This window comes from Symphodus melops (assembly GCF_947650265.1).
Source record: "Symphodus melops genome assembly, chromosome: 7".
NCBI classification, from domain to species: Eukaryota; Metazoa; Chordata; class Actinopteri; order Labriformes; family Labridae; genus Symphodus; species Symphodus melops.
Window position 1 is genome coordinate 9554484 of NC_136697.1, and position 20183 is coordinate 9574666.

The window sequence follows — 20183 nt, forward strand, 5'->3', positions numbered from 1 at the left end:
GTGAAAGGTGGCTATACTGTAAATGTTGTAAACATTTTTTACATAGGTTGACCTTGTTTCACTGACTCTTGAGCTGCTTTAACATGTTGAATTTTCCCAACTCATAACTCATGTATTAGCATACGTTATCTTTTAGTATCGCTACAAGCTGGTCTCACTCTGCAGCCTGCAAACACGAAATAACCCATGATATTTGGCTGCAAGCCATCAGATCAACAACAGCTATTAATATGATTGAATACTAACCCAATGTAGACCTCTATGTTTATTTTTTTATTTTTTTATTGTTGATGATCAAACATAAAAAGAGAAAAACATAACTTGGACACAACGAGACAGGCTCTAACACCACACAAGCAATAAACAGATACAACGAAGAACAACACAAGCAAAAGTGACAAATAGTGGTCAACATGATGTGCCTTTAATAATAAAATTGATAGAAATAATTTGACTGAGTTAATAAAAAAAATGTTATGTTATTATTAGTTTAATAATGATTGTTTTAACTTCTCTAATACCTGATTTATTTATTGCATAATTATGAAGATGTTTGATTTGTTCTTGGTATACACTTGTTCATCTTCTACTATTTTACATTGCACATTACTTTTATTTTAAGCTTTTCATTTTTGTTATTGTTTAGGGATTATCAAGACAGCACACTGGTTATCTTTGTGACAATAGCAACAATAATATCTGTTACAGCTGCAGCCCTGCAGCCGGCTCTATAACTATTAGATCTATATTCTTTATGTTTCATTTAAATGTGCACTGTGTTTTTTTTCTGTTTGACTATCCTGCTCTTAGCAGCTGTAACACTACGTTTTTGTGAGATAAATAAGGATCATCTTATTTTAGCTACTCGAAGCAGTTACCTGATTTGAACACTGGGTGGCGCTGTCAGCTTGTTAACATTGCCCGCAAATGGAGAAAGCTCACACCCTCATACTGAGGGTTTTGAACTGTCAACTTTTTTGACTTGGATTGTTAAAAGTGATATTGTTTGATCATTAACTGGTTAAAGCTGTAACTCGGGTTTGTGGTATTAATTAACGCAGTTGAAACATGTGAAGTTATTAAAACGTGACCCATCATCATCAGTATACGGGGGAAAGGGAGCTTGGAGGAGTCTGGTCCAGGCTGAGAGTCCATGACAGAAAACAAACCCGCCCCCTCCCTCCTCTCCCCCGCTTCACTACTCCACACACACACACACATAAAGCCTCCATGTTGCTGGGGATGAAGGGCCGGTACTCATGAACTGTCTGCCTCAAAGTGTCAGCTAACTTCACCGATCAGCAGCCTGCATGTTTTATGACCAGATCAGTCGTCCTATCGGGCTTCCTCGTGTTTTCACCGTCTCTGTTCACAGTTTGGATCCCGGAGCTTCAAGGCTGACTCGCTAAGCTACGTGCTAACTTCAGCTAGTTAGCAAATCGACGTTGTTTGTTTTTGTTTTTTAAGCGGTTTGCGCAGTTGAGTTTTCCCCCACAAGTGTTTAGTTTTGCAGCAATGATATTATACGGAGAGCCATAAATGACAGCCCTCCTCCGGCTTCCTTTGAAGCTAAGCTAGCTGTGTGGCTAACACCGCTGACACAACACTTCGTCCTCTGCTAGCTAACAGTGGCTAGCAAGCACGTCAGTAGGAGTAACATCGAGGGACATAAAAACAGGAATAACTACCCGCATCAATGGACCACATGTCCATAATAACCCAAGTTTCTAACCCAAAGGAGGAGGAAATAATATGCTTCAACCAGGAGAAAGGTAAGGATGGAGAAGTAGCGCTAGCTGAAATTAGCTCTCAGCTAGTCAACACGTTTAGACACTGGTTGATTATTTGATACACACAAACTTTAACCTATAATCACTGCCAGAGTTAGTCTACAACATGTTTGTTACACAGAAACTTTAACCTATAATCACTGTCAGAGTTAGTCTACAACATGTTTGTTACACAGAAACTTTAACCTATAATAACTGCCAGAGTTAGTCTACAACATGAGAGGAGGCTGATCGAGCCAGCTGCTCCTCTTCACTTTTATCTCTTTAAAGCCAACTAATATGGTGAGAGACTGAACTTTAGCTCTTCACACATGAAGATAAAAAGGAGCAAATATCCATGTCCTAAAATCCTAGGGCTGGGCGATTTGACCTCATATTAATATCACGATTCATTTGTCTCCATGGTGATCAATGAACAATGGTTTAGTTTTACTTTTTTGCCCTCATAGTTCACTGACTATCCTAAGGTTAGCATATTTGTTTCTAATGACAGGGTGCGTATCTGATTAACTATGTTTGTGATTATTTATTGAATATTTTGAAGTGAAATGAAAACGACACATTTTGGTTTTAAAGTCATAATTAAATAAATTAAAAATAACTTTTTACAGTTTTTCGTGTTTACATTTGACTTGTTTTTGTCCTGCGTCCTCTTCCCTAAAGACAAATTGTGTCCAATTAAAGGACAATGCTTCATGTGGTCACATGACTGCCCTGAAAATAATAAAAATAATTGCCATGGGAAAAATTATGTTGGTGAGAGGATCTGAATGTTGCTTTGGTTTAATTTCCCAGCCCTATCATGTCCCTAAAGTCCCGTTTCCACACAGCGGTCCGGTATGGATCAGTACTGGTTGGTTCCGTAAAGCCTGGTCCGGTTTGTATTTCCACAGCCAACTGTGCCATATTTGATAGGCGGCGTGTAAAACCTCATTCAGTAATTCAGAGATATTACGCAATCGCAGACGGCGAGACAGCATAAGGAGGGTCAGCGGACGGTCTGAGCGCCCTCCAAGATTTTGTAACAACATGGACGGGTTCATGCCGACCGCTTAGCAATGATTGGTTGGAGGAGTCGGAAGCACTTTATGCTGTTAAAAAAAGGTCCGTTCTTCGGGCTGTGTTGAGCGCCGAGCGCTCCGGCCGCAATCAGTATGAAAGGACTCGACAGTAGCATGGACCGTGCCCACCACGTCAACCGCAAGAAGCATTAATCAGGTTTAAGCGGGACGCCGACAGCCGCATCAGCTACGTGATAGCGTCACATGGAAACGAGGCTTATGATATCCCAGGTTTGCAAGTAGCTGTTTTTGTGCCATATAACGACACACATGATCTGATAGGTGACTCATTCCTGCCCATTAAATGAATCGCGACCGCAGGAATCTGAAAAGTTCATGGTGGTTTGACCTGATGTTTCACTTTGACGTGGGAAGAGGAAAACTGTCCGTGGTGTTTCATGTCAGACGTCTGGTGAAGTATTTTGCTGGAGATATGAGTCGGTGACGTTGGAGAGTAATCACTGTGGTCTCATCGCAGGATGAAAACGTTTGAACAGCCATTCACTGATATGCAGTTTGTCTGTGTCGATAGAAGTAACTACAAAGATAACATCACATGTGAAGCCTCTAGTGAATTTTCTGTTTTGTAATATCCAGTTGTACGTTGTTAGTGCTTTTTTTCAGCAACGTTGAACCCATCTCAACCCTTTCTTTATTTTAAGTAAATGTTCTCCCACATACCAGGGAATATCAGAGATAAAGTGATTTTCTAGTGCCTTGATTTCACTACACTCCATGATGTATTATTATCTCTCCACTCACTGTTTAGTACAGCATTGCCGATACATCCCTCAGCCTTTTGAATTGTGCTGATTTTGGCCTCGAACAGATAGATCTGCTTCGGCCTAAATGTTTACAGGTAAATCATCAAGTAGTTTGTTGAGCATGGTTCAAAATAAACTCAGAGCTGCCTTTAGTAAGACGGCCAGCGCATCACAGTGGGGGGGGGTTAGCATGATAGCTTAGCACTAGAGTTGACTTGCTGCATAAGGATTTTTGCTTTCATTGGTTCCCAATAAACTTTAAAAACAAGTCCAGACAAAATAGATATCTTCTCTCTGTTATCAGTACCCGTTTAAGTCTCAAAAACCCTTATAGAGGCGGGGCTCCACTTTTTAATTGGACCACTCGGGGGGGGGGGGGGGGGGGGGGGGGAGGAGACCAACATTAAAAGTATTCTTCTACATTGTACTGCTTAAAAAGAACAACATAAATCAAGTGAAATGAATGTTAAGAAGAGAAGACAATCAGATACTGATGCAGTTATCAAACACTTGTGGGAAAGATGATGAAGACAAGACGGTCACTCAACTGCAGAGTAACTACACACGTCACTGACGGACTGGTGGATAAATCTCTTAATACCGACACATATCAAATGATCAGATCATCTCTAGATGTGCTAATATCAACGGATATTATCAGCTGGCTGATTAATTGTCCAGGCTACTTTTTAGATCTGCAGCTCAAGCTCATTCACAGAACCATTTCTGAGTCCTGTTCCTGGGGCGAGCCCGACACTTTCCGGGTCACACGGGCCCCGTGGGACGTGTATCAGTATCACATCTCAAACGTCACTTGACAGACCATTAGTAATGTGAGAACTTAAGTCTTTGAGGCACGACAATGCTTTCTCCTGAGGGAACAGAGGTATCCCTCAGTAACTACCAGGGACTCAATGCAACGTGAACGTACGAGTGCGTCACTTAAGGTATCATCATTTCAGGTATGTGGGAGTTGAGCGGGAATATCATTGCAGATTGGGATTCGAGCCGCACACTGATTATTAGTGGCAGGCTGGACACATGCGTAAATAGAAGCTGCTGCAGTGACGACAGTCGTGTTCTGGAAAGTTAGAAGGGTTTCCTTGCAGTCGAGATTGCAGTTTTAAAATGTGCTGCTTCGAAGGTCTTCTGTTGTATCAGGGATGTTTCTCTCTAAAATGAATTATTTCCTTTCAGAATTTGTTGTCAGAGAATAAAAGCAAAGTAAGGGACCATTTCGGTCTCATGATTGTGTGTGTCTCTCTCATAGATCATGTCATGAGTTGAAAGACGGTGTGATTACGATTGAACACAAACTAAAGTGTAAGATTTTGAAGCAGCTCAGGACACATTGTATTTCTTGTAACTTTATTCCAGGCTTGCAGTCAGCAGAGGCTTTTGAAATGTTTCAAGCTGTTAGAGCAGTTTAGCTGCTTCGGATAGAGAGCGTCCCTCAGCAGGAAATGAACACGCTGCATCAAAGTCACACCTTGTATTGGTCTAAGTTGCCTGTTATTCTGGACACAGTAGAGCAGCAACGATTGTGTTTGTCTGCTGCCTCCTCCGTTTTCTTCTATAGAACAACTCTCACACATTTCTTTCCCTGAGGCTGAGTCGAACATTACCTGCTTGATAAGAATAGAGCGGAGGTTTTCTTTCTCTCTTTTGTTTGAGATGTTTTAAAAAGTATAGGCTTTAATTGTGTGGTATGTTAAGTCATGATTTAACAAAAAAAGATTCATAAAGTTATTGTTCCTTTCTTATGCGTGCCTGGATTTGTAGCTGTCGTCATTGCAACAATTTGACAGTCTCTTATCTGGTGCCAAGGACTGAACGTGAAGCTGATCTCAGCAGCTGTCCTCCAGGAATCTGACCGGTAGTCTTCTGCTGCTTGAACAGGCTCCAAACTGTCTGGACAAAATGGACTACCTTTGCTCTCAGTGTTTCTCTGCTGACTGTCTCAGGACATGTGCCTGGACTCCACAGTGGTGGAGCTGCCAAGCAGCGGGACTAAATTTAGACTCGCTACCCAGTTGGTCAGAGCACCACTGACCTCAAGGCCGAGTATAACTACAGCGAAGAAGACAATAATCTGTTTTCTGTCCATGTGGTCATACTCTGCTTTAGTGTGGGTCAACAACTTTGTTTTCAAAAGAAGATCAAAGAAAAAGGGGGATGTGGTCTCGGTGGCTTTTTAATAATGTGGTTTTGGGAGAGTGTTTATGAAATAGTGTTGAAACTAATTAAAGTTGGCACTCCTCATATTCATGAGCTTCAACTTGAATGCATTTCTGAGATGTGTGGGTGTCTTTACATCCTCCCGTCTCCCTCCTCTTGATGTCAACATGTTGAAGACTTAAATAAGTGCGCTACTCATCGAACATTAAATGTCATCTGCATCCGTCTACATTTCTTCTGGATCACTGAGTTGGGATCCTGAAGTTTGACTTGCAAATGTAAAGTCAAAACACAGCTGAATAAACAAACAGATGTGCAGCTAAATTATGTAATGCTCTTGATAACGCAGGTTCAGTGGGCTTATAGGAACACGACCTAATACTTTATATGATTCAACTGACTTAATTACAACAGGAATTCATACAAAATATGATTTAAAAACGTAGACTGAGATCAAATATTTTACAGAGCCAAACATATTTGTGACATAGTTATTAACACTGTCATGTCAGCCAGTTTACTCCCACAGCATAAATACATGGTGTTGACTAAGTCATAGAGGTAAAGTCAGGTTACTCTAATTGACTAAAACATAATATTGTCTTGCATATAATTTTTTATTTATCTCCGTTTTGGAATTGATTGAATTTATTTATATAATTGTTGGTAAATGAAAAAACCTGACAATCAATGTTGGAACTCAAATTGGCAGCATTACGGTCTCATGATCCAATAACAGTCAGTGTCTATTTAAATCGTGAAGTCCTCAAACCTGAAACCATTCTCATGAAGAAACGTGCAGACCAGCGCTCAGCTAACATTCAGCCCAAGCTTTAGGAAGCAACAACAATCAAATACTAACAACAATAACTAATAACAATAGCAATATGAATCACCACTGACGAGAGGTGGGGGGGAAATGATCAGTGCTAAAGCTAGCTGTCAACAAATGGATCCAGTCTCACAGATGACTGGGCTCGATCCTGAAGTATGGACTAATTCAAAAATAGACTGAATAAAAGTGATTCGACTCGTGAGACCCAAAGATACAAACGTGTAAGACTGACTGAAGGAAACAATCCATCCATCCATCCATTCATCCATTCATTTATTTTCTACCGCTTATCTGGGGCCGGGTCACGGGGGCAGCAGTCTAAGCAGAGACACCCAGACTTCCCTCACCCCAGACACCTCCTCCAGCTCTTCCGGTGGGACCCCGAGGCGTTCCCAAGTCAGCCGAGAGACATAGTCTCTCCAGCGTGTCCTGGGTCGACCCTGAGGCCTCCTCCCAGAGGGACATGCCCGGAACACCTCCCTAGGGAGACATCCAGGGGGCATCCGGACCAGATGCCCGAACCACCTCAACTGACTCCTCTCGATGTGGAGGAGTAACGGCTCTACTCCGAGCTCCTCCCTGGTGACCGAGCCCATTTCGGCCGCTTGTATCCGAGATCTCGTTCTTTCGGTCATGACCCAAAGCTCATGACCATAGGTGAGGGTAGGAACGAAGATCGACCGGTAAATCGAGAGCTTCGCCTTTCGGCTTGGGCAAACTCCCATGAACCCTCGAGCACCTGCTGGAGAGTGTAGAGCTGGTCCAGTGTTCCACGGCCAGGACGAAAACCGCATTGTTCCTCTTGAATCCGAGGTTCGACTAACAGCCGGAACCTCCTCTCCAGTACCGTGGAATAGACTTTCCCAGGGAGGCTGAGGAGTGTGATTCCCCGGTAGTTGGAACACACCCTCCGGTCCCCCTTCTTGAAAAGAGGGACCACCACCCCGGTCTGCCAGTCCAGAGGCACTGTCCCCGACCTCCACGCGATGTTACAGAGGCGTGTCAACCATGACAGCCCCTGCACATCCACAGACTTAAGGTACTCAGGGCGAATCTCATCCACCCCAGGAGCCTTGCCACCAAGGAGCTTGCCAACTACCTCGGTGACTTCGGCTTGGGTGATGGACGAATCCACCTCTGAGCACTCAGCCTCTGCTTCCTCAGTGGAAGACGTGAAGGTGGGATTGAGGAGATCCTCGAAATATTCCTTCCACCGTCCTACTACATCCCCATTTGAGGTCAGCAGCTCCCCACCTCCACTGTAAACAGTGTTGGTGAAGCACTGCTTCCCCCTCCTGAGGCGACGAACGGTTTGCCAGAATTTCCTCGAGGCTGACCGAAAGTCCTCCTCCATGGCCTCCCTGAACTCCTCCCAGGCCCGAGTTTTCGCCTCCACGACCGTCCGGGCTGCAGAACGCCTGGCCTGCCGGTACCCGTCAGCTGCCTCAGGAGTCCTATGCGCTAGCAACGCCCGATAGGACTCCTTCTTCAGCTTGACGGCCTCCCTTACTTCCGGAGTCCTGGTGCCACGTGCACTTATGGACATCCCTGTGCTCGAACATGGTGTTTGTTATGGACAAACTGTGACGAGCACAGAAGTCCAATAACAGAACACCACTCTGGTTCAGATCAGGGAGGCCGTTCATCCCAATCACCCCACTCCAGATCTCACTGTCGTTGCCCACGTGAGCATTGAAGTCCCCCAGTAGAACAATGGAGTCCCCAGTCGGAGCACTGTCCAGCACCCCTCCCAGGGACTCCAAAAAGGCCGGGTACTCCGCACTGCCGTCCGGGCTGTAGGCCGAAACAACTGTTAGAGACCTATCCCCTACCCGAAGGCGAAGGGACACGACCCTCTCGTTCACCGGGGTGAACTCCAACACCTGGCGGCTGAGCTGTTGGGCTATGAGCAAGCCCACACCAGCCCGCCGCCTCTCACCGCGGGCAACTCCAGAGAAGTAGAGAGTCCAGCCCCTCTCAAGGAGCTGGGTTCTAGAGCCCAAGCAGTGCGTGGACGTGAGCCTGACTATATCTAGCCGGTACCTCTCAACCTCCTGCACAAGCTCAGGCTGCTTCCCCCCCAGTGAGGTGACGTTCCATGTCCCAAAAGCCAGAAGCTGCGTCCGGGGATTGGGTCGCCGAGGCCCCCGCCGTCGACTGCCGCCCGATCCACACTGCACCCGACCCCTACGGCTTCCTCTGTGGATGGTGGGTCCACAGGAGGACGGGCCCGCGTCGTCCTTTCGGGCTGAACCCGGCATTTGCGGCATTATTCTGACCCGTCGCCTAGGACCTGTTTGCCTTGGGTGACCCTGCTGGGGGCTCAAAGCCCCCGACAACATAGCTCTGAGGGTCATTCGAGTGCTCAAACTCCCCCACCACGATAAGGTAGCAGTTCAGGGGGGAGTGAAGGAAACAATAGGCTGATAAACAGCTTTTACACTCTGCCTTCATTATTGAGTTTAACCGCGCATGTTTGATGGCAGTTCACACATGAGGCCACACTGATGGATAAACACCACCTTATTCACTGTTTGGATATTGTGTTGTCAATAACTTCTGTATAAAGATCAGAAGATTTTAATTGAAATCCTATAGCTTTTTTTTAATTTATTTATTTTTTATCTCTGTTTCTGTGTTAAAACCTGCTGTTCTGTGAAGCCACTTCACAGCTTTGTGTTGAGTTTTTTAAACTGTGCTGCTTTTTTCTCAGAGGCACGATGACGTATGTCAGTCACTTAAGTGTTTGTACAGTGCGACAGTAATCCCTCTGTCTCTTATCTACCTTTTTATAACGATAGAAAACCCGTCATGAAAAGCAGAGTACAACATTTCATATTTTCTACATGAGCCTTGGCGTGTGGTTGAGCCTTGTGTCGAGGAGCGACTGATTGAAATCCAAACTCTTGGTGAGTGAGTCTCTTTATCTCCAGGTGAGCGACGTTTGAGAGGTTGTGCTCTGTGCATGACTCAGACGTCCTTTGTGTTTTCTGAGGGTCTTTGAGTACAGGAATAGGTTGATTGTACTGATGAATCACAACTGTCCCAGTTTTACAAGGAAACGGAGCTAAAGTGACAAGACAAGGTCTAGTTGAACAAAGGAAGTCTTTGGCCCTGATTAGGTTATTTTTAGATTTTAAACCCGGCTTATTAGGGCAGATATGATCATTGTTCAGCAGGGACCATCGAGAGCAAGTTGGTTAATTTCCCTTTAGATCTATTTCATGATGTCGCAAAGAAAGCAATGGCTCTTAAAGTCACGATGTAAGTTGTTTTATTTAGTGTTTGCTGCTGTGTTGTGTCAGTGTTTGGTATTTTCCAGCGTGTAGAGTCGGTTTAATTCTCCAGAAACATTGAGCAGAAGCTGGAGTTTCTTAAACATCTTTTTATATTCCTCCTTGATGTTGGCACTTCCACCTGACACTTTGTTATTTTTGACAGGAACAGATCGTTTTCCTCAGAGGATTCACTAACGTTAAAAAAAAAAAAGAGTGTTTCTTAATGGTGACTCGTTTGGATCATTTTCTTTTTATCTGATCAAAAAGAATATTCTTCATCGGCACACCGACGCGTCTTATCGTGTGTTGAGTGTATCCTTATTTCCCTCCTACTACATGCTGTTTGACTTATCACATGTACAGGTTTAAAAAGTCCCTCACATTGAAAGCACGTCCCCTCGTTGAAGGATTCATATTGGAACAAACTTGTCACGAGGTGAATGAGCTGGAGTCGTTAAAGAAGATGATGATAAGGTCAAATCACCCGCGTGCCGTAGATTGACGGATAGTGATAAACAGACAAATGTGATCAGAGTATTTCTTCAAACTGTGCTCTGCTGTCTCATAGTTTTGAACAGTGGTAGAAAATACAATTAAAGTATGTAAATGAAGTAGGGATGGCAATTTACTGTCCTCTCTGTACTCAAATTATCTAATGAACGAGTACTCGCAGATAAATTTTTTTAATCATAAAAATAATCTTGCGTCAGACGCAAGAATGAAAACATGACATAAACATCCAGTAAGTACCTGTTATTTCTGTAAAATGACAAACATACAATATTTAAAGATAAATAAATAGCCAACAACAGAAAGTGATCGTCATATCACGTTAGCAGCGTAGGCTGTATGTACGTTATACTGTGTTTCTCAAAGAACAACCTCGTACCCGTTGTTCTCCGTGATGCTCACTTGTACTCCGGCTCGACAAACCCTGAGCTCTCTGAGGCTCCTTCTATAAAACTTAATGGAAGTATATCTCCAGTTACCATTTTGGTTATTAGCAGGCTAACGACGTGCGCTAACAGCGCTAGCTAACGACGTGACGTGAGACTGCCTGTTTTGGTCTCTGCTGTTTTCCAATCGTGTTTTAAGCATCACACTTATATTTCTTTGGTTTGTAATTTTAACGCCACAAATCTTGCTCTGAACATCCACTTCGTTGTTTTGTCATCACTTTTCTTGACTGACATGTCGCAGGTGTAGCAGACAGTTCTGTATTTGTTGTGCTTTTGCTTTCTGTCTAATTTGTCGCTTGAGAGTTGCTGTAGCTGCCTGTTGTTTTTGTTGACATCTGCCTCTTGTGTACTGAAGCTGAAGAAGTCATACGTTTGTATCCCGTTCATTATTTTCCTTGCTAGTATGTTCAGTGAGGCGAAAATAAAAAAGCTGGGTTACAAATATAACGCTGTATGAGCCAAAAGCGGCGCTCGCACAGGTGTGTGAGTAATGACTTGCAACTCGAATAATGGAGTCAGCGGCGAGTACCCGAGTACTCGTACCCATCCCTACAATGAAGACGATACTCCACCTTACTATTGAAAGAAAAACTTTGCTGGTATTATCATAAGTGTTTCAAAGCTGTCTGTCTTCTGTTATATTGTGTGTTAAGATTAAGATTATGTTGAGACATTTGATGTGTCTTTATCTTCCACAGATGTCTTCTGAGTTTTTTTTTTTTTTTTTGAGGTCAGGATCGTAAAGTAGCTCAACATAAAGATGCCTAAAGGCATGACATAATGCTGTTTGCTGCTCTTCAGTTGCAGAAGCATTCAGGTTGTGAGCCGAGGGGAGAGGTGGGAGGGCACATGTGTGGAGAGGAATGCAGCCTTGTATAGGCCCTGCGTGGGTCTGAGGGTCTCCCTCCCCTCCCCTCTTCTCTTTGCATGTCCAGGCTGCTTCAGTCACTCACCTGCCAGCTGAAACGTGGGAAATGTAAGCAAGTGTTCAAAATGGAGACCCCTGGGCCAATCAGGTGATGGGATCCACAGCTGGGCGGGATCCAGGAGGAGGAGGAGGGGGGGGGGGGGGGGGGGGGGTTGCAGCCTTTAACTTGTCACTATTAATACAAGCTGAGGGTCTGATTTTGGCCCTGCTCTGTAGTCCTGGAATGAGAAGCGATTTGCAATCAGAGGCGAGCACGCTCTGAACTGTCGCTATGTGTGACTGATGAAGTCACCCAGTCAGCCAAGTTATTTTCTGATCAGTACTTCTGCCAGAGCGGGGAGACAAAACCCAACTCTAATGCCATTTAATCACAGTGTCAAGGTCTCGCCTATTGTTGTGATTGAGTGCAGCTCACGCCGCTGCGGTCACTTAGCAAAACTCTTCTGATCGTTTAACTGTTTGTTCACAGTAATCCAAGCAGCGTCCACCGCTCAGCATGCAAAACGCCAAACATGAGCTCTTCCTGTCTGCAGCCTGCTACATTTATATGACAACAGTTTTTGCATCACCACTCGTTCACCCCCCTCTCTGTTGTTTCCACAGCGTCCCAGTCGAACAGCAGCCTAAAGAAGCAGAGGAGCCGGAGCATCTTCAGCACATTCTTCTGCTGCTTCCGAGATTACAATGTGGAACCGCCAGCCAACAACACCAACACCAGCGCCCTGCCTCCACCTGTCGAGGAGAACGGATCTCCTCCCAAGGTGAGCGGATGCTGCGGCAAACACACTCTAAGTGTTTGTGACTTTATCTCTGTGGACTCTTTTAGTTGTCTTGTTTCTGTTGTTGTCTTTTCTCCCCCTCACCCTGTTTTTGTACGTGTGTGTGTCTCTTTTATGTTCTAGTGTGACCAGGTCGAGGTCATCCCTGTCCCTAGTGTATGTATTGCCTTTTATTTCTTTTCCTCTGCATGCAGGCTGAGTGGGCTGCTGCTGGCACATCCTCTCTGTGTGGGCTCCAGTGCTCCTCAGAGAGCTTTTGCTCGCCTATCGTTCTGCGGTTCATTTTCAGTCGATGGTTGCACTGGCTTTTGGAAGGTGTATATTCACCTGTGGGTTTAAGTGGTGCCGCGGTGACTGGTCTGCATGAGTGATCCTCCGTGGTTTGTATGCTCTCTGAAATACTGTGACACTAACTTTTCTAACAAGTTCAGTTTAAAGCTGTTTTAATTCATCAGGTGCCACAAGTAAAGTAAAAGTTTTTTAATACAATGTTTCTGCACTGAGGCCTTCTTTCCCCACATAACTTCATCCTGTCATGTTTGATGTTCACAAGCAGTTCAGACTGAGAAGAGCAGCAGCTCACCTTTTCATGGCTGAGATTTAGTGAAACATGTTATTAAATCGTCACAGATCTCCCAAAGTCCTTAAAGTCCGACAGTAAAGGAGTCAGTCCTGACTGATTTCAAAAGCTGTTTGCATGATGCACATAACAAAGACCAGGTGCATCAGAGGGAGCAACATAGCTCATGTGAAAACAGATTCAAACAAAAAGAAGAGTAAAACCCTTCTGAAGCGATGCTTTGCGTTAAAGAAGTCTTGAAGAGCGGGCAGACGCACAGGAGTGTGATTGTACCTGATAAGGCGCATGCTAACCAAGTTAGCCTTAGCGGCCAAAATAGTTACTGTTACTTTGTAATACCTCCTAGCTGCTTTGTCTCCATGTAGACCTCACTCACATGAGCCTTGATGGCCCCACTTTGAACGGATTCCCCTCATCTTTCAAATGCTGAATCCTTAAATCAAGCACATCTGTTTCTGTGACTGTTAAAACTCCTTCAGCCTTCCAGCTTTACCTTCTACGACTAACGGGGCTGTAAAGAGGGCGTGTCCTGTTTGAAGTGTCCTCTGGGTGTTTTTTTAAGATACGAAAAGAATATTTCCTCATCAAGCTGCATCGTCATGGGTGCTTATCCTAACATGGTGTTTGCTTTCTGCTCAGCCTTGGACATTAATTTCCACAAAAAAGTCTCTCACCCTCTCTCTCTCTCTCTCTCTCTGACATAATCTGTATTGTCTATTTCTATCCAGCCACCAGCCAAATACCTCCTACCTGAGATGATAATATCTGACTATGGCAAAAAGTGTGTGGTGATTGACCTGGATGAAACGCTCGTCCACAGCTCATTCAAGGTAAGAAGAGGCTCCAGGTTAGGAGTGTTCAGTTGACATGAACACTTCTATAGCCGTCTCTTTTACATCAGTTAAGCCACCAGCCGGCTTTACTGTTTTAATGGTCAAAATGTGAAATCGAACAATGTCACTCACACAACTATTTCCTGTAACTTAGTAAATCATACTGTGGACATAAACCGCTTTGCAACAAGAAGAACACATTTGTACAAGAGATGCTTTTAACCAAAGAGTGGAACAATAACCTGCCTGTGTCAAACCGTTGGATCACTGTGTAAACACAGGTAGGAGAGGAGCAGGTGGTGGAGGATGTGCTGAAGTAACAACAGCAGAGACATTACGCAGGCTGGATGTAGGCCAGAGGATGAACCTGCTGCTGTTTCTCTTTAGCTTCCTCTTCAAGCTTTTACAAGCTTCGTCACATACATAAGACCATGAGGACTGTCTGTTTTTTCACCCTGTCTGAGGAGGGCGTCCTCGTCCTCTGTGGGGGAGAAAGTTGTGATGTCTTTGTTTAGTCAGAACATAAATGGACTACATAATCATCATTATTCTTTCAGAAAGAGTTTAAACTATCTACATGTGAAGTGAGTGTTCCCAGCAGGACCTCTGCTGGTCACATGTGGTACTACATCAACAGTCTCAATGCCTCAGATCTTGTTTTGTGTTTCCTCCCACAGCCCATCAGCAACGCTGATTTCATTGTTCCAGTGGAGATCGATGGTACCGTTCATCAGGTATTACACTCAGACAGTTCAGAAACATGATGTGTTGTCATTCAGGAGTGTTTCGATGTGAAGATCCTGAAGAGACTGACTGTGATCCAGTTCAAGTAATCCAGGATAGGCTGTGTGTATCCTGGTCGGCCTATTCATGATTACTTGCACTGGGTGGTAGTCGCTTGCAAAGGGGTCGAGGCGTCTAAACTGTGAGTAAGGATAAAGTCTGTGAAGGAAGAACTGCACGACATGAAACTCTTCACAAACAGTCCTGACGCTGTGTGTCGTGCTCCTCTAAACCGGCCCTAAAGTCTGTGCTGCGTCCTGCAGGTTTACGTGCTGAAGCGACCCCATGTGGACGAGTTCCTTCAAAAGATGGGCGAGCTTTTTGAATGTGTGCTCTTTACAGCCAGCCTCGCCAAGGTGAGTGCAGCTCGGACGTGTAAATCTTTTATATCTGAGTTTTGGCAACGAGCCAATGCCTGCCACGAAACAACATTTTCTAGTTCCTTGTTTTGCACAAGCTGTCTGTTATTTCACACTTCCTCTGTTTCACTTTTCTTCTGTGTCTTTGCATCTTTGACAATAATGCACGGGTAAGTTTCATGAATGAGGCCGAGAAGAGGCATCATGTGGGCCTGCTGTTTGTGCCTTAGCAAGTATTCCCCACGCTGAGCTTAAAGCAGCAGTAGGTGTCGTGTTGTTGGTTGTATAGTCCTGAGGCAGCTTCCTTATCAGGTAGCAGTCTGTGATGATCACCTGCTGTAGCACTTTAGATCTGTTCATGAGTCTCAACAGTCTATTGGCTGCTTTGTTGTTGTCTTGCAGGATGTACCCAACGTTTGCTTTTAGCAGCGTAACACTTTCTGTGTCTGTTTGTCTCGGACAGTACGCAGACCCTGTGGCGGACCTGCTGGACCAGTGGGGCGTGTTTCGAGCCCGACTCTTCAGAGAGTCCTGCGTTTTTCACAGAGGGAACTATGTCAAAGACCTCAGCCGGCTGGGACGAGAGCTCAGCAACGTCATCATTGTGGACAATTCGCCTGCCTCGTACATTTTCCACCCAGAAAACGCTGTAAGTGTCACAAACATACACTGCGCCTTACGGTCGTCTCGGAGCACAGAGAAACTGTGGCTGCAATAGGAAAAGCAAGCAGTAGATTAAAGATGAGAACCTCATTAACATAATCTAAAAGTGTAGTTAACAGACTTCAACACAATAACAGACTCACACTGTGTGTATTTGTTTTAATCAATATCTGAATACAAACAAATATCAGAGGTCTCCAAAACTTGAACACAATTATTTAGAAATATGATTTAAACTCATCTCTCAAACACTTCACACTCGTATTTCTAACTTTTAAGTACCGTAAATTCCCTACTATTGAGCGCACCTGGATATAAGCCGCACCGGCTAAAAATAAGTAAATAAATGTATTTGTACATATATAAGCCGCACTTGATTATAAGCCGCAGGTGTCCACGCTATAACAAGAGCTATTTACACAGACGTAGGCTACCGGTAACATCCGCAAATACTGTAGCGTCCGTACGGACGTTAAAGGACGACGAGAGCGTTCAAATAATAACTTTTAATAACCCGATCACTGTCGGCCGTGACCACGCCGTTTACAGCAGAGAGCAACACATAACTTGCCGTAACAATCCAACTCTCTCCCCCAGCGTTCTCTCATACAGCCACTCAACACGTTCTCGCTGGTGCATTCACTGACTCTCCACATAATCGGAATTATGAACACATTATCAACTACTGACTTTACAACATGAACCGTTACAATACGAAGCCTAGCCGACGGTGTCTGTAACACGGCTGATGAAAAAGATGACCGTAATATATTTCACAAGAAAAAGTCCATCCATTCACTGCCTCAGAATGACTTCATTACTCACTTCCTCAGTCTCTGTTGTCGCTGTCAGTGTCATCTTAACGTGCAGCAGCTCTGTTAGCTTCTTTGACAGCCAGGTCGATCGCCTTTAACTTGAAAGCTGCATCATATGTATTTCTCCGTGTGTTTTCCATCATGAGGGTGCGTGCATGAAGCGCAAAATGACTGATATTAAGATCCGACGTGACGAAGTCAAAAGTTTTTTTTTTGCAGAAGCTCATTGTCCCCCATAAAAAATCCATGCATTAGCCGCACCGGAGTAGAAGCCGCAGTGCTCGAAGTGTGAGAAAAAAGTAGCGGCTTATAGTCCGGAATTTACGGTACATAAGACAAATTGGACGCTTAGTTGTATTTTCCTGAGACTTGAAGTCAGGGCTATGTTTCCGTTTGTACGTTCATATTGTCAAAGCTAACTGAAGGTGGTGTCCCGCCTCTAAAGGTTCCGGTCCAGTCCTGGTTTGATGACATGAATGACACAGAGCTCCTGGACCTGCTGCCTTTCTTCGAGGGACTCAGCAAAGAGGAAGAGGTTTACGGGGTCCTGCAGAACCTAAGAGGCAGGTAGCAGGACACACCACAGTCTTCCTCTCTGTCCACCTCCGCCCCTCTCGACAGCCACATCATCTCTCAGACTCAGGCAGATCCTCCCACACGCGGCCCTCTTGTCTCTGCCCCAAGGGGACGCCCTGGAGTCTCACTGTGGAAACCTTCACGTTTAACCCTGTCTTCTTTCCTGGGGACCGGCTGCCTTCTGAGTGCCATCAGAAAAAAATAAACAAACAAACACTAAATATCCCAGGAGCACTGTGTTTCACCAGAAGACACGCGAACGTGCACAGCGTCCTGTGTGTGTAACACTTGGGACAAAAAGCTAAGAGGATTGAACTCTGGTCTTTATTTTCAAACCAACAAAGTTTTACTATTCGGTGAAGTGCTTGTTATGAAACCAAAAAAAAAAAAAAAAGGAAACAACTTTTTTTTTTTTTTTTCCCCTGAAACTCCTTTTGTGGCACCACACAAAAGCCTGAGAAGATTTAGTCCTCGTCTTGTTGCTATGCAGGCAGTGTCTGGTCATAGGAAGGACTGTGATTCTCTTTTCTTACCGAATGAAGTGCCTTGTGTGAATGTTGTTTATATAGGGAGATATTTTGTACATGGCATATTCCCAGAGTACTCCTGTCTTGACACACAATATGCTTTAAAGTGGACACAGAATATCTTGATAAACAAGTTTTGACTTTGGTTTTCTTTGATCATCAGACGCTGGGTAAATGTCTTCATAGTATTCTCTTGATTTCCCCAGTATGCTTGTGCCATTATCTAGATGTGACTTTGTTTCTTTCTGATTTCATTATATGTAGAACTAGTTACTTTGTTTCAGGCAGATGAGTACGTTTGCAGTCGTGAACCTCATGCCTGACCTTTACCCTAGATCTTTGCGTTTGATAGTTTTGATCTGAATGCTCAGATAAAAATGTGCCATTTATTTCTGTCTCATATTCTTCTCCCTCCCCTCCTTCATCTCATTTTATGAACTGCCAAATAAGGATGTTGTTTTGACCAGGCTTCATATCTTTTTACAGGGGTTCAGCTAAAACATCAAACCATTAGTAAGCGTATCATTCTGGGCTGATTCTTTTGACTGGTAGCTGTCAAACACATCCGTAAGGTTTTTAATGTTACCAGCTCCTCATACGGCTAACTTTTAGCCCGCTGCTTTTATCTTTCTTCTTTGGCACTGGAGGTGCATCTTCACAGCGAGGGGATTATCCTCCTCCAGAATTGTACACAGTTGCAAAGGTATCCCTTTTTTTTTTCTTTCTTTCTTTTTCTCTCCAAATGGTCAGATCTTACAGAAAATGGTAGAGTGCCATGTTTCTCTGTTTTCATGAAGTTGGTGTTTTTAAGGGAGTATAGTTTAGTGTCCGATCGAGACAGGACGGCGTTAAAATCACACCATCTCTCTTGATTTACATCCAGTGACGCTGTTGTTTGTGGAGACAGCGTGTGGTGTTTACCTTCCCAGACTCTCTTTAACTGCTCTTCACCTCAGTGCCTACGTCTTGAGAGGAGCCACACAAACCGAATGCTGCAACATTAGCTACCATGGCAATAACCTTTTTAGGGGGGAAAGTGTTTGGTTTGGGTGTCCGGAGCTCGCCAGCAGAGGTTTGGTTGACAGTGCAGGCTGGCTAAGTTATCATCATGACTTAAAGCATGAATTATTGAACTTTGAACCCTGTTTTGTTTTTTAACCTGAAAATTAGACAAAATCACCTTTTTTATAATTTAGTCAATTTTAAGAGGAAAGTTTTTCTGAATTTTAATTTTAGAATTACTGAAACAACTTGAATGTTGCTCTTTTATTTCCGCAACATCAGCCAAACCTCGTATAATGAACTTCATTGCCACAGTTATATCAGCGTCTGTTTTGGAAGAAAGTAAAAGAGAAAACAATAAGACGCCTTCCAAACCTACAGAGCTCCATGTTAGCCCGTCGACGTGCAAGGTGAAACGATACGGAGCGCTGCAGAAGAACTGTGAAGAACCTCATCAGGGCGTTGATGCCTTACTGCCTGTGGAGGCACAAAGCAATGTTTCTACATTCACTCCGACATCACATCGACCATTTTTATCCCTCTTCTCATGAGCATTTATTTTATGGAGTGTAAAGAACCGACCGTATACGGCCGGTCGAGTGAAGACAATAAAGACGAAAGCAATGAAGCGTGGAAACCTTTCAGCTTTATTTCGCTGTTTTTGCTTACTTAATGGGTCATGATGTGATTTTTGTAAAGACCTACACTACTTCATGATTCCCGTCATTTTCTGTCACGTGGTAAGGCTGCTGCTCCTTCAGGCGTATCACAATATCTTTTTCTTTTTTTCTTTCGTAATGCGTGTCGGTGAGTGTCGAGCTCACAATGACAGTTTCAGTGCAATGTCCTTTTATAAGACTGTCCTCCACCTCTCCATGATTTACCTTTCTCTGAAAACGTTGTTTGTATCATTGTGATATTTTTCTACCAACCGTTTGTCAGTATTTGGTTTTAAAAAGTCGCCTATGATCCGTTGTATTCATCGTTTTCCTCCTGTCGGTGATCTCTCTCTTGCCTTTGGTGATAAATCTCAGTCAGGTCTTGTCTCTCCTTTCAGGGGACATACTGTACGTGTGTGTGTGTGTGTGTGCACAGATGTCTCATTTGTGCGTCCTTTGTGTATCACCTCACTCATAATCACAGTCATCGTTTTTTATTGATTTCACACCAAAGTTATACGACACTTGAGTTCAAGTCACTGTGCTTTTTTCTTTTCTTTTTTTCTAACACTTTGTTGGTTCTTGTTGGCTTACTTTGCGTGTTGTCATCCTGAGCATCACCGTTTCTTTCTTTCCATAATAAAAGGCTTCATTGAAACTAACCTGTGATGTTTTTTTTTTTTCTTTTAAATCAGATGTCTGGTAGAGTTCATAAAATCAGGCCAAAGATCGTCACTTCAGATGATGTGATTGAGGTTTTCAATCTGTTCCCTTTTTTTAAATTAACCCAAAAGTCCTGAGAGAGAGAGTCACT

The 20183-nt window shown here is 44.0% G+C and overlaps 1 protein-coding gene across 2 annotated transcripts; it reads left to right on the plus strand.

The window, feature by feature from the left end:
- The first annotated feature begins 1089 nt into the window (after window positions 1–1089).
- Window positions 1090–20031, plus strand: LOC306826344 (CTD small phosphatase-like protein). 2 transcript variants are annotated; one of them, XM_079347586.1, is made up of 8 exons: window positions 1090–1772; window positions 12397–12554; window positions 12696–12728; window positions 13881–13982; window positions 14663–14719; window positions 15032–15124; window positions 15591–15776; window positions 17051–20031. In XM_079347586.1, the coding sequence occupies exons 1-8, from the start codon at window positions 1697–1699 to the stop codon at window positions 17174–17176; spliced, it is 831 nt and encodes a 276-aa protein (XP_079203712.1). In that variant the 5' UTR covers window positions 1090–1696; the 3' UTR covers window positions 17177–20031. The 2 variants fall into 2 exon arrangements, with proteins under 2 accessions (XP_079203712.1, XP_079203713.1); XM_079347587.1 differs by lacking the exon at window positions 12696–12728 and having other exon boundaries at window positions 1092–1772.
- Window positions 20032–20183: the final 152 nt, after the last annotated feature.

Excerpts from the sequence above, each read along its gene's own strand:
- LOC306826344 (XM_079347586.1), top strand. The coding sequence starts at position 1,697 with ATGGACCACATGTCCATAATAACCCAAGTTTCTAACCCAAAGGAGGAG. Across the intron at positions 13,983-14,662 it reads TCGTCCACAGCTCATTCAAG|CCCATCAGCAACGCTGATTT; the intron begins GTAAGAAGAGGC and ends TTCCTCCCACAG. Across the intron at positions 14,720-15,031 it reads TCGATGGTACCGTTCATCAG|GTTTACGTGCTGAAGCGACC; the intron begins GTATTACACTCA and ends TGCGTCCTGCAG.